Here is a 14,753-nt window from a genome sequence, read left to right on the forward strand (position 1 = left end):
CTGACCCCAAACTTTTTTCATGGTAGTGTATTGCACAATATTAATCTATTTATTTATTTCAAATTGAAATTCTCACAAAGGCATTTGTCCTGAGTGATACCTGAAGCTGTGCACAGAAGCCCTTGATAGATTCATTTGCAGTCACACATCATCATGTGTTAGTCTCTCTGAAGAGGGAGTAAGAAATCACTTCTATATTGAAAGTCCTGATGCCTCATGAATGAAGACAAAGGCCTCCCGTGGGCTCCGCTTGTCAGTCTGGCAGCTCTCACATGATGGGCCATCATGGCCTAATGGCCCAGTGCCACCTGTGGACAGAGCTCCTCGCACCTGTGAGAGAACCCCCACCTCTGCTCCTCTACTTTCCCTTCCTCTCACGTTATAACGACCAGCCTGTTGTTCTCGTTTGTTTGCTGTCGGGACAGCTGGGGGTTCCAGCTCCAGGGGTCTTTCCTTCAACATTCCCCATGGCTCATTTGCACCTCTGCTAGGTAGTTTACTGGTCTTCCTGTTCACTTTGAGTCCCTCTTTGGTTCCAGTTTTTTGGGGTTCACTGACTCAGTTAAAAGTGTAGCAGAGTTTAAAACAAAAAAGAGTCTTTGACTCACGATGAGTCCACAAATGGACACATTTGGCGGCTATTACTTGCATTTGGCAAATCATGCATCCTTTGTGTTGAGTTCAATGAGTTTTGCTAGAATAAACGGCCACATTTAGGTAATTTGAAATGTTTATAATGGCATATTAATAATTTCAAGTGTCTTTCTTTTTTAGCTGTATCTAATCTGGATGAAGAAAAAAAGTGGACTGTGCACTACACGGCTCCATGGCACCAGCAGGAGAACGTCTTTCTGCCGGGATCCAGACCGGCCTGCGTGGAAGACCTGCACCGCCAGGCCAAAGTTAACTTGAAAACAGCTCTCAGAGGTATGAGCCGCACACACCAGAATCAACCTCAAACCTGCTGCAGTTCTCATGAGATCAGCATTGCTATGGGAACAAACACACCGGGCGGGCAGCAGGTGAACGTGCCCATGATGTCACTCGTTGCTCTAAAGTGCACGCTGGACACCTGTGAAACGGCCTGTTAGTGACATCCAGGGGTCGATTTAACAGTACAGCTCAGAGCGGTGCAGATCCAGGTTCAATTAGCAGATTCTCAAGACTGATCTAACAGTGCAGGTGGCTGATGTGAAGCCTGATTAATTATACAGGCACAGGTGTGTAAGGTCATATTACTCTATTCGAGACCTCAAGCCTTCAGATGGCAGAGAGGAAGACTAGAGGACATGAGGACAGGTAGAGCTTTACCATCAAACACTTTTCCCAATGCTGTTTAAACTTCCCACTCACTTGTTATGTCTTTTCTTTCCTGGCAGTCTCTCTTTGGTTTGGGAAAAAACCTCTGTCTTAGTGCTTAAACAGGCTTATTCTGCCAGGACAAACAACACTAGGCACATGTAGATCAGAGGAAGTTCACAAGTGTCTTGAATGTTTAATGACAGGTTAAAAAGCGTTTGTAAACCTGCTCGTCTCTATTTAAAGTCTTAGCTGACGGATAAGTGTTGAAGGAAACCGTAAAGGATTAGCAAACAAAATAAATAGTGGTTTTGGAGAATTAGAGGAAGACATTTTAACAGTCTGGCTGTTTTTAGTCATTTTAGACTCTTGGCTTGTCTCCTATGTGCTTTGCTCTTGTGCAAATATGTGGTTTGATTCCCATTTCTGGCATTTTTAAAGCTGAGGAGTGCAATTCTATTTCAGTTTAATATGCAAAAACAAAAACAGCCATCAGTTTAATATGCAAAAACAGCCATTAAGTAAGCCACTCTGAACAAACATTATGGCTCTGTTTGAGCATCTACTCCAACCCGACAAAGAATTTATGAGATTTTTTTTTTTTCTGACCATTGGCGGATAAGTTAGTGGTTTGTGAAAACTTTGCAAAACAAGTCAATATTTTTGCAATTCGGTTTGTTGCCGTCAGTGGCACAGAAATTGCACACTTCAGCTATTTAATGGAGTGCATCGCACAGCTGCAGTGAAGTGTCATAAAACAAACATCAGGAAAATAATGAAAGCAGATGAGCATTATTTTTTTTGTCAGCAGAGAGACTGCTGGATTCACTTGACTGAATGACTGAAGGGATTGTGGGATGTGTGCCAAGGGAATGGAGCTGCCATTTGCAACAGTTAGCTTAGAAAGTCAGCATGATGCAGTCTGTCACACACACACACACACACACACACACACACACACACACACACACACACATACAGAGCAGAACAGATCTCAGTCTACTACTCTTTTCTAATCTCTAATTCTCTCTCATCCAGAATATTTTTGTAAAGGTGCTAAACATAAACTTGAATTGAATTATCTTATTATTAGTTTGATCAGACAATTTGCATCATTCGTCATTTTCATGAAGACCTACAAATGGTAATTTCTCTCTCAGCCCACTAGAGGGAGCTAAATAAACACTATCTGCTTCTGTACTTCAATTCATGTTTGAAAGTTCCTAAAAACTTTCTTTCGGGTTTCTGCTCTGTTCCCACAGAATGTGATAAACTGAGGAAAGATGGTTTCCGCAGCTCACAGTACTACTCACAGGGACCCACCTTCTCAGGCTCCTCAAACTCACAACATGAGGATGAGGACATCGAAGGGGATGACGCTGATAAAAAGGTAGGCCTATTTAACAAGATACCAAAGACCATGTGTAGACCATATTTAGCATGTTTTTCTGGTTATTTATGTTGACTTGATATTTTAAACATATTGAATAATATTGAATAATCATCATATAATTATATATCTGCATATTAAATATAATAATAATGATTATTATTATTTAGCACTTTATATATCGGTTTTTTTCCCCTATACCGAGTTTTTTTTTAAATGTGCTAAAACATTTTTTTTTTTTAAGATGAATTCACGTAGTGTAAAGGAATTTTTCTGTTAGTATAGATTTACAGTATTTGCCACCATATTGGTTATTGGCCATAAAAATAATGAATTAATGAATAAAAAGAGTGATCTGTTATAAAATCGGATCAGAAAGCTGACTGTAGCGGCCTGTGGGATTTGTCTGCCCTCTGCTGGAGAGAGTGTCTGCCTGCAGAGGGGCTTCTGGGTACTGAATCACAGCTTCCCACATGTTCCTCTGTGAAGTTCCCGCCTCAGTTCTTCAGTGTCTCTGTTGCCTTCATTAATATTGTCAGCCATGTGTGGCCCCATTATAAGAGCTGAACCTCAGGAGAATGACACTCTAATGAAACTATTATTCATAATGTGTTAAAATAGTTATTTACTGAGATATTGTGATTTAGAAAGCTGCTGTTTAGCTTATGAGCATTGAAGACAGGTTTGAAAGAAAGGGGATTTTACTGAAGGGATTCAATAGGACAATCATAAATGTTTTTAGCAAGAAATCATGCGGTTTTGTTTATAGCACACCAGTCTTATAGTACACCATACCCTTGCCCTCATTCTCTATCCTTTCTTTATTGCTCCTCATCACTCTGCGTTCAGGGGCCCTGGAAAGGTCAGACACAGTAAAAGCAAAGATTCGGGGGTCCTTTTGTCCCCCTGGCCCACCCTAAAGGATCCCATGCCCTTTTAACCTCCTTCACCATCCTAGACCTGCTTTCCCAGCCCACTGGGATGAGGTTAACTCAGGTTACAGTGCTGGACTGGCCTTATACTTCTGTTCCTCTTTTCCATTCTTTTCTGGTTCATTCTTTCTCTTCTTTTTGTTATATCATTAAAAAACTATTTTACCTTTAAGATTCTGACTGAAGATCATGAAACATAAAAATTGTTTGCTGCTTGAACAAGTTTTTGCTGCATTGTTTTATTTTTTGTTAAAAATGTAAAGGAGAAAAAATAAATAATATTCATTAAATTGTTTTATTGGAGCAGGCTAAAGTGAAAATATATAACAAAATTCCTGTTGTCAAAAGTACCAAGGCAAGTCAGTACTGGAATCTTAAAAATGTGACGATAGCACGGATTCTTAAACGCCTCTGATTCGCCATTGTGTTCACGCGCTCAACATATATGTCTGTGATTGGCTACAGTGATCAACGCTTCAATCACGTTGTAACATATACATAATACATTTATTTATTCATTTATTATGTTTATGTGTTGTATATAGACCTGTCCGTGTGCTTACAGTTACAGCAAACGGGAGCGTTTGAAAGCAGGCGTCTATCATCAGCGGATATATTGGGGATCCGCTGATAGACGCCTGCTTTCAAACGCTCTTGTGTGTATATGTGTGTGCGCTCGGTGAAGCGCGTCAAACACGATCAGCCAATCACAGACATATATGTTGAGCGCATGAACACAATGGCCAATCAGAGACATATATGTGCGCGCGCGAGCGAATCAAAGTTGTTTAATAGTCCGTTCAACAGCGCTCGAAATGCTAGAGGGAAATGTTAGTATCGTCACTTTTTTTCTTTTTTCCAGTACCGAAGTTGGTACTTTTGACAAAACTAAACAAAATATTCAGAAGAATAATTCACAGTATTGATTTTATTTTTGTATTATTATTATTATTATTTTTTTACTCAAGGCAAGAGTAACACTGGAATATATTTGTTTATGGTTTAATTGGCCGTTTATAAAGTTTTAAAGAACTCTGGGGTTACAAAGAAAGAAAAAGGTTTTATTTTCAGAACAAAGAAACTATTCTTAAGTTAATTTTTTGTGCAAATCAAGGTAAGCTGTCATTCAAACATATTTAATAATAAGAATTGGCCACTTGTAAAATGTGATGTATTCGTCATACTCTTTATTTTACACTGAAAGTCAATCCACTGAAGGCAGGACAGGTAATAAAATGTTTAAACAAAAAACAATACCTCAGGCAGTTGTGAATAGGTTTTTGACTATTGGTAGTGACCTGGATGGATAATTAAATGTAGTGTAGTGGTTTAATTATATCCGGTTTGTTTGGGAGGCTGAGGGAGGCCCAGGTGTTGGATTGAAACTTCAGATGGTCCTCTTGTAACTCTGCGAACGGCATTCCCATTTCAGAATCACAATGCGTGAACAGAGTTTTAACGCCTCGCTGGTTTTCCCCCTCTCTCTGCTCCCTTTCTCTATTCTTATTGTCTCTATTCTAGTTTCTCAGTGTGTTTATGTGTGTGTGGTTTGATGGTCAGTTGCCCGTGAAACCACTCTGTATAGCCTACTCCTGGAGCTCCAATAAGGGCACACAATCTTTAAACAACCCTTGACTAAAGCTAAAGAGAAATAAGGGGTGTAGCAGCTCTGAGTCTGAATATTAATGTCCTACTAGTTTACTACTACTAAACTCTCTGTTTACTTATCTCTATAAGCCTACTGTAGTCATGAAACTCACTGTATTTTCACATCTTTTCAGTCTACAGCATCTTCAGGAGAGGAAGAGAAAGACTCCTGCCAAATGAGAGCACAAAGTCCCGCACAGGAGGAGGAGGGGGTTGAGGTTGATGGACAAATGTCATGGTGCAAAGCTCCGCCCCTGCCCACTCCAGAAGAGAAGATGAGGCAGCAGGCTAAGGCTGTTCTCACAGATATTGTCCCCATCGATGTCACAGGTAAGAAATATATCCCATCAACTGTCAGTCAAACATGCCAGCACTGTAGAAACGTTTCAAAATGTCACTTTCATGTTGCGTCTCCGATGAGTCCCTATGTTTGTCAGTCTAGAATTCATTTGGTTGGTCTGTGTGTTACGTTACATTACTTTCATGTGGATCTTTCATTAAAATCATTAAAATCTTAGAAATTGTAACTGATTTGTCTGTACCTAACATTTGAGCACTGCATGCATGATCACTACATACCGCCTGTTCTGGATGCAAAACCACATGGATAGATCTAACATGAATGTGTCTGAGTGTATTAACAGTTCTCATATTAACAGTTCTGTCATTTCCTTCTATCTCTTTGACCTTTGAAAGTCATCTGTTTGAGCATTCAGTCTCCCTGCCGATGCATAAATTCAGCTGTGCATCACTATGAACACCTAATCCAAAAGAACAGTCTTTCCTACAAGTCTTCTTCAGACAGAATAAGCTCTCTATGTCCAATCCCTTTAAATAATTCCGAACTTCACTATGACTCAGGAAGAAGCTGTATTATACTATAAAGCACACACAAATACACACCACACACTAATTCAGTCTGTCAGCTCCGTGACTTAGTCAGGCATCTCAGCGTACTGAGGCTTTGTCAACAGTGCCCAGTCTCTGGGGTTCCCTTGCTTTTGCAATGCTACAGCACATCTTGCAGCACAAAAGTGCTTTTATATAAAATACTGTTTCTAATGATATAATTCAAACCGAGGTTTCCTCTTCATATACTTTGTATAGAGGAAGATCCTTGTATTTAGATGGAATTCCCCTTAGTGTACAACAGATCAGAGTCATAACCACTATACTGCCAGGCAAAGGCAAACGCAGTATTTGCATATATTGTCAACTGAATGACTTAAATCAGTCATAGTACCCAATATTAAACCTTAATAGTGGGTGCTATGACTGATTTAAGTCATTCACCCAACAAGATGGGTGATTTTAATAGCTGTTTCTGGAACTTCTGTATTTTGTAACATATAGCTACTTGCTTTCTTGACACAGACACACTTAAACACAGACACACTTAAAACATGAATGAGTAAAGATATGAATGCAGTTTTGTTTTGGTCTTTTTTCTAACTTTGGCCTGGTTTTCACATTATTTCGCTTATGCAGAATGTGTGTGGCTCTGCATGAAAGTTTACTGGTATAGTGTCCGTATGTGTGTGTGTGTGTGCTCTGCATGTGTGATGCATGTATGTTACTAACTGGCCCTTTTGCCTGTCTGCCCTCGTCAACTGGTCTCCAGGGGAGACGTTTGACAGGCAGGCCAGCATCCGCCGCTCCCTAATAAACACTGACACTCTGGTCCGCCGGCCCAAGAAGGTTAAGCGAAGAAAGACTATTTCAGGGGTGCCTGACAACGTCCAACAGGAACTAGGTATGGTATGGCTTTGCCAGCTTTCTGTGCTGCTGCTCCTGCCTCACCTGTTTCCATTTAGATGACTCTGTAGTCATCTTCATGTAGTACTGTAGTTGTCATGACCATATAATGTAGTTTGTCATGACCCTGCCTCTCTTTCCCATCTTAATGCATTTTCTGTGCATTGATTTTAGAAGTCTTAGGATCATCCTAATCTGAGCTCTTTGATTTCCCAATTCAAAATAAATTCCAAATTGCTGTCTTATAAGTCTATTTTCAAATCATCCATTGATTTGCTAATCATTACAGAATCTCTCATGCCCTAAATGTGGATTTCTTGCATGCATACTCTCAACGCTCCGTTATATAATCTCAGCATCCAACAGCTGCATCCCGCATTCCATTTCTCACCACTCCCCTGGGTCATGGTCCCTGATTCTATTTAGTTTGCTTCCTGTTAGTGTATGTGAGTGCTCATATTTGGAGCCATTGTTGGCGATGGCATGCCACATTTTGCTTTGCAGCCAACTGAAGCCACTTCATAATCCCCTATCCAGATTCTTCGGGCAAAACACTTCATATTTTATCAGGAGAGTAATGGGGGGGGAGGGGAGAGTTAAAATAGATGTAGTATAAGTATAAATAGTGCAGATAGTCCTCGTAGGATTTTTTTTTTTTTTCTGTTATGCGGAAGTATATCAGCAAATTTCATATAATTTTAAAATACACTAGCATACTATTAAAATGCCATATCTGTTTGCGCTCATGCCGGATTATGGGGATTGTGAAAAGGGCATTCTGTATCAGTCTTTGTATTTGCTATTTGTAGATATGCTTTTAATGAGGCCTTTCTGTTGTTTATACATGCAGGGGTGAGGGTTAACTTCATACACCAGTGTCCTATCCCTGGCTCTAAAACTTAAGCTGATCTGATAGAAATGCTTTTAAGACACGTTTCTGTCTGGCAGTTAGAATGTCATGATTACTCTTGTATGGTAATTTATTCTCTAACATTGAGTGTGACATTAAGAAGATGCAAGGTTGCACTTTGCTGTGTGTGTATTATGGTAACAGGAGGCGTAATACATTAACAGCCTGTGGTTTTCAACTAAACTCTAGAAATGTGTTTGCATGCATAAGCCCATAAAGATGTGTGGTTTGTGTGAGAGAGTGTTGTGGTACTACTAGACCATCTGCCTGTCCTCCTTCGAGCACCAGCTTACTAAGATCATTGACTTAGTGCAAACTCTCAGTGACACTCAGGAATGGACAACAAATTTGGTGCCAGCCATTAAGTTATCAACCTTAATCAAAGTTTCCAGTAGTCATCAACATGCCACATGTGGCTCAAGATAATCAAATTAATTAGCTCTCAATAGAGAGGGTTAATCTGATTGGCAGCTGATGTCACAAAGAGATGGAGGGGAGAGAAGCAGAAAAACAAGCAGCTGTAGTACTTGTCATAATTGTCTCCTTTCTTTTTTCTATGTAGCAGCTAAAGGGCGCGGAGGAGAGCTTCGGCCACAGTCCATGTTTATCCCTGGACAGTATTCAACACTTGGGCGAGTCATGAATAGGAATTCAACTCTCCGTCGATCTATAACAAAAGATTCTGGCTGCCAAACTGAGGAGGTGAAAATTGTCCCACCCTCTGTGAGGAGAATACGAGCTCAGAAGGGCCAAGGAATTGCTGCTCAGATGGCCGGCATCTCCAGTTCTGCCATGAACATCTCTTCTGTCTATGATGGGAGCTCCCCTGGAAGTTCTATTGTTGTAATGGAACCACAGTTTGGCAATGATATCCAGCGTTTTCACAGCTTGCCACGAGGTGCACGGGTCTCTCTAAATGCAGAGCCCCTTTACAGTAGCACCCCTTTCAGGCAAGAAGACTCCACTGCAAAAGCACCTCAGCAGATTGGAAAATTACAAGTAGATGAAACTGTGGTGCACATGAGGAATGCCCCCAGGGTATGTAACCAAGCCCGGCCAAAATCTCAAGAGGTGAGAGGTACTCAAAAGGAGTGGGGATCTGTCTCAGGTCCAGCCTGTGTAGTTTCTCCACATGCAGCCTACTCAACCTCCCTTATACCTAATGCTACTCTGTCATGTTCTGCTGAGGTTATTTCACTTCACACCACATCAAGCCCTGGCCAGAGCCCACTTGCTGGGTCACCATACACTAATGCTAGACCTCTTAGCATGGTCTCAGCTGTCAACAGTGAGAGCACTAGTAGTGTAGGCACAGGATCACACACACCAGAGTCAGGCATGAAGGATACCTGCAGTGAGACTGGCCAGTCTGATAGTAGTTTGCACAGCCACAGCACCATTGCCGCAGGAACATTGTCTTCAGACGAGCAATGGATTTACGACACTCCTGAGAATGTCTTGCCCAGAAGGACACTGACTTCCAGCAGCTCAACACCTATAAATCATCTCTATAGTAGCCTTGAACGCTCCTCAAAAGGCACAGACTCTAGTTCACTCTACTCAATGGACAATGATGGCTACTACACTTCCATGCATCTGGATTCAGGTCTTAGGTCAAGGAGCCAGGGTAGTGGCCATGGCCATGGTATAGGAGGAAGAGCAGGAAGACACAGTATGTACGAGTGCCTGGGTCAGCAAGAAGACAGAACCAGCTTGTACAGTGACCACTCACTGTCACGCTCCATCTCTCTACGCAAGCCTAAGAAACCACCTCTTCCACCAGCACGCACAGACTCTCTACGACGAAAGCCTAAGAAAACCAGCTCCCCTACTGCCAATATTGGAGGGTCAGATATTCGCAATGGTTCTCTTCTTAATGAATCACTAATTGCCACACTCCAACAGTCACTTCAGAATGGGCTGAAAGGCAAAGGGTCCTCCACCTCACCATCTCACAGTCCTTGTAGCGACTATGAGGACCCCTGGATGCTTCGTCCCAGGAGCCAGAGCAGCATCAGTGCAGGCAGCAGTGGTGTATCAGCAGCAGGGATGGCTCATGTGTACTCCATCTGTCATGTCACACCTTCTCATAGTGACACTAGTAGCCTTCGTTCTGATTATGCAGACTCTTGGGGCTACTATGTGGATTATCCTCGTCCATCTGGAGATCAAACACAGTCACCATGCACCAATTCACTTTCTGCTGGGCAAGTGGTTGAGATGGTAAATGGAAGAGACCTCCACAATGGTAACCAGACTACTCTTCCTCCTGCTCAGGAAGGAAGTGTAAAGCCTAGAACAGGCACCTCATCGCCAGACAGGGTACATCGGTTGACTTCTCCATCAAGTGGATACTCAAGTCAATCCAACACTCCAACAGCTGGCACTCCTGTCCCCTCTTTTATGAGATGCATGTCCCCATCAGGCAGCAAGCCCAAACCCAGAGTGCCTGAAAGAAAGTCATCCTTGCTCTCATCTGTATCCATATCCTCTTCTTCCACCTCTCTTTCCTCTAACACCTCTGATTCCAACAGGAACAATATTCCTCCTCCACCTCCTCTTCCAGCTGCCCCTGTGGCTCTTATACCTTTCAATGCTCCGTCCTTTCCTCCTCCCCTTGCGCCTTCCAGCCCTGTGTGCACTGCAGACCAGATTTTTCCTCCTCCGCCACCTGCTTTACCCACCACCCCCCCTCAACAAGTATCCATGAGCCCTCCTTACATCAATTATTCCCCTGAATTTCCACCGCCTCCACCTCCGGAAGTGTTGATAGACCCTGCCTTGTCGGGCTTTAATTGTTCTTTCAGCCCTCCACCACCTCCTCCACCACCACCACTGCCTACTTTTTCCCCCATCCCTGCTTATTCTCCACCCCAAAATCAACTCCTACCCAGCATGCTACCACCTACACCTTCTTCTACTTGTTTGAAGGAAATTAAGGGTAGCCTAAAACCAGTGAACTCAGAAAGAAGAACAGTGCCGCCTCACTCTGAGCAGCCTAGTAAGGTTGGCATGCCTCTGATCACCCCATTTGCCCTGCAGAGTGTGCAACTTCGGTCAGCAAAGCAGTCAAAAAACAATGAAGTTAATCAGTTGGCCAGACCCCAAACACCAGAGAAACCTCTCAAACTACGGCATCCCACAGTTCCTCAGGTTTCTTCAATACTTCCAAATTTAAGGCCATCATCTCCAGAGAAAAAACTCTCCATCCAGCATAGCCAGGATAGCCATGTTGAAGCACAGCCTGACTGTGATGTAAAATCAATTTCTGAACCAACATCCTGCCTCACAAATGGATCCATAGATCTTGACGAGGTTAAGGCCACAACTGAAGTAGATGGTTTGGAGACTGCCCTCTCATCACCTGCAGAAACACCACAAAACGCTACACCCAAGAAAAAGCCTCCTGCGGTTTCCAAAAAGCCCATGTTTTCTCTCACCTTTTCATCAGTGGATCATGTCAGTGATTTGCTGAGTGCTCAACATGACGTCAACATCTCTACAACTACGCCTGAAGGTCTGGACCCCACACCTGTGCCAGAACAGGAAGAGACAACTGAGAAGGGTAGCATTGGCATTTCTGTACCTCCTGAGGAGATAAGAGACATTTCTTCCACAAATTGTGAAGCTCAGGAGTTCTCCCAGACTTCTGGTACCATCATTCTTGATGCAGACATGGGTACCATTGAAGGAAAGGATGGAGAAGAGGGAGATGATGAAGATGTAACCAGCAGCACAGAATCTTTTGGATCTAAAGATGATGAAAGTGGTGAGTTAGATTTTTCTCATTTTACTCTGTGGAGATCATTTATAAAACTGGATGACACAAAATCATACAATTTTAAATACGCAGACCTTTTTAAAGAGTCAGAGGCACTATTGGGTGACATGTGATTCCAAGCTTTACATTACATAGATAATAGGAACAAGGTGATGCACATTTGCACTTAAGCTTGTATTAAAACAGCATTGTCAAGAAAAAAACTTGTGTTTAAGTATACATGCATTTAAGGCAAGAGGTGGCTGATTTTGATCACCTCTACCATGAGTGTGTCAGGGCTTAGAATTGGACATCACTCAAGCAGCCCTTTGGATTTAGTACTTATTTAGTTTTACTTCTCTCTCTTTCCCCAAGTCTTTCACTGTATTCATTCAGCAACCCCTCCCCTTCCACCATCTGTCCCTTTGCTTCTGATTCTCTCATCCTTTTCTCATTCTGTCCTGTTGTACCATTCTCTCTCATCCTTTTGTTTTTCATTGTTTCATTTATAGATTCTCTCACCAGTTTTGAATGCATGTTACACAACTCTAAAATATTTCTGAAACATCAGATAAATAAGGAAATAAGCAGATAGATTAAGTTGCAGGTCATAACATAAAATAAATATTTAAATATTCTAAATAATATAAATTCTAAATACTGAATATTAAGAGTACTGACAACAAATATACACACAGACAACTCTTGATTATGGTAATTAAAGCAGTGTCTATTTAATGAGAGTGTGCAGTATACATATTGATACTTTTATAGGTGTTTCTCTTAAATGTATACAATTATTACAGCATAGAACAAAAGAGAAAATGTGCATCTCTCTCTCTCGCAACGTCACCAGTGTTACAGTGTCCACAGACTCTCCCCCTCACACTTCTAGTCAGGGTCAGGATAGAATGGGACAGCATTCCTTAGGGAAAGCCGTTTAAACAGGATGGGGCGGGGGGTGGAGCTGACAGTGGGTAGAGGAAGAGAGAAGTGAGGGAGGGGTATGGAAGAGAGCGCGTAACGTGAGATCACCCTCAGTGTCTCAGGCAAGTGCAGATGTGAGATGAGAGGAGAGCAGAGCACTGCAACTGAACTCTGGGAAGGTGGATACGACCATAACAATGTAAGACAATATTAAACATAAAGCTTTTTACTGTCTTCATGTGGGAGTGTGAAGTATATGTGTGTGTCCTTGGATTTATCGATGGCTCTAGGATGTGTCTTGGTACTTATATGAAATGTAGGATTTTGATTGACTGTTTTAAAATCTGATGTTATCTGATATTTTATATAAAACCATTCAAACTCTACCAGTGTTTATCTACATATATTTTCCTCTCTGCTTTGAATATTTTTGTTTGTTTGTTTTTTAAGACAAGTTTGTCCCAACATGCCTATGCATATTTGACATAATATTGAGTTCTAGAATGACAGTATCTGTTTGTCAGCTGGGTCCTGTTTGCAGTGTGTTCATTTATTTTCATGTCATTAGGCTCTGCCTTTGAAGTTTATTATCATCATTACACTTCCAGTACTCTTATGCATCTGGCAGACTAAATAAATTGGAGTCAATTGCATTCAAGGAGTCAAACCCATGGCCTTGGTGTTGGAAGCGCAATGCTTATAATAAAACTATGCAATTTATATATATTTGTATATATTTATTTAAAGAAATTTAAATACATCTATTATATGAGTTTAATATATGAATGTCCTACCAGGTGAGGTGTTTGAGTCCAACACGTTGGACGTCGCTCAATCTCCCAGCATCAACGGCGACAGCTGTGGGGACATGGTGACCCCCACGCGGCCCCGCACCACAGAGGACCTCTTTGCTGCCATTCACAGGTAAATTCCCAAATTCTTTGCTGGTATCCCTTTTCCAGTCTCATCTACTTCCTTTCCACTCCATCTTTCCCACCTCCCATAAACCGCAATTCATAACTTTAAAGTGGGCTGTCCTATCCAATCGCAGATACATTCATCAAAGATAGAGCGTGGAAGGAAAGCAGCCTGTAAAGAGTAGGGCTTCTGTGGTCTCTGTCTGTCAGATTGAGAAATGCCACAGGCTGATGCATTACTCCACTGGATGCTCATGTACATTTGGCTGTGTTAAAGAAACATGCACTCTCTTCTTATTCAGTCATAAAACTCTCATAGCCTTACTGCAGTTACTCGCGTGAAAATGCACCTCTGTTGCTTACCGTACGGGGCATTATTTAAAATTCATTATGTTGTTCACACAGAGGCATTACGTATGCAGGCTCTTCCATAGTCACGTGTAATGGGCAGGTTTTTGAAGTTCTTTAGCACATCACACAATTTCATTCGAGAGGATTTGGTTTCCTCTGCTACTTTGTGTGCGTGTGTGTGTGCGCGGCTTTGCTCTTCCTTATGCTCTGGTCTGCTGCAATCTCACACAGATATTAGAGTAAAAGATATCCTTGAAATGGAAGACCAGTTTAGATGTAGTGTGACAGTGCACCAGATGCTATATGTGCTCAGTAAATCCTGCGGTTTGGCTGATGTCACTCTCATAGCACTGAGCTTTAGATGAATCAAATAAAAAAGCTGGAGTGAAAGCTAGATTACAACCACAATGTATACAGCATTTACGTTTATTTATTTAATGTTTTTTTGCAGGACTTTACTGCTTGTTTTCTGGTTAAATATATATAAACATGCTTAAAACTAGATTATTTACTTGAAGAACAAAATTACATATTATAGAACGAAATGATCAACAGTATGTGGAAGCCATGTGCATATTCCATTAATTCCAGTGAAGACAAGCCAATGTTACAGCACACATGACACTCTGAAATCCTTTGTTGCAACCGTTTTGGGGGGTCTTTTTCTGTTCCAGAAGGACAATGTCTCCGGCACACAAAGCAAAGTCCATAATGAAGTAGTTTACGGAGTCTGAACTGGAATAACTTGCCTGGTTGGGTGATGGGGTCTGGCTCACAGTTTGTGTTCCAGTTCATCTCAAAGATGTTAAGCGTGGTTCAGATTCACACCAGACTTGGTTAATAATTTCCTGATGAACCTTGTTCA

At 41.7% G+C, this 14,753-nt stretch overlaps 1 protein-coding gene across 7 annotated transcripts in view; it reads left to right on the forward strand.

The window, feature by feature from the left end:
- The window catches only part of nhsl1b (NHS-like 1b), a 128,538-nt gene that overhangs the window by 110,453 nt on the left and 3,332 nt on the right, over positions 1-14,753 (forward strand). For 6 of the 7 annotated variants that reach the window (XM_082147461.1, XM_082147465.1, XM_082147462.1 and 3 more), the window contains 6 exons: positions 775-927; positions 2,562-2,689; positions 5,403-5,598; positions 6,890-7,021; positions 8,496-11,702; positions 13,418-13,544. In XM_082147461.1, coding sequence (XP_082003587.1) covers positions 775-927; positions 2,562-2,689; positions 5,403-5,598; positions 6,890-7,021; positions 8,496-11,702; positions 13,418-13,544 — 3,943 coding nt within the window. The remainder of the gene's footprint in view (positions 1-774; positions 928-2,561; positions 2,690-5,402; positions 5,599-6,889; positions 7,022-8,495; positions 11,703-13,417; positions 13,545-14,753) is intronic. The other variant, XM_082147463.1, reaches the window with a different exon arrangement.

This window comes from Leuciscus leuciscus, assembly GCF_965113295.1.
Source record: "Leuciscus leuciscus genome assembly, chromosome: 19".
NCBI lineage: Eukaryota > Metazoa > Chordata > Actinopteri > Cypriniformes > Leuciscidae > Leuciscus > Leuciscus leuciscus.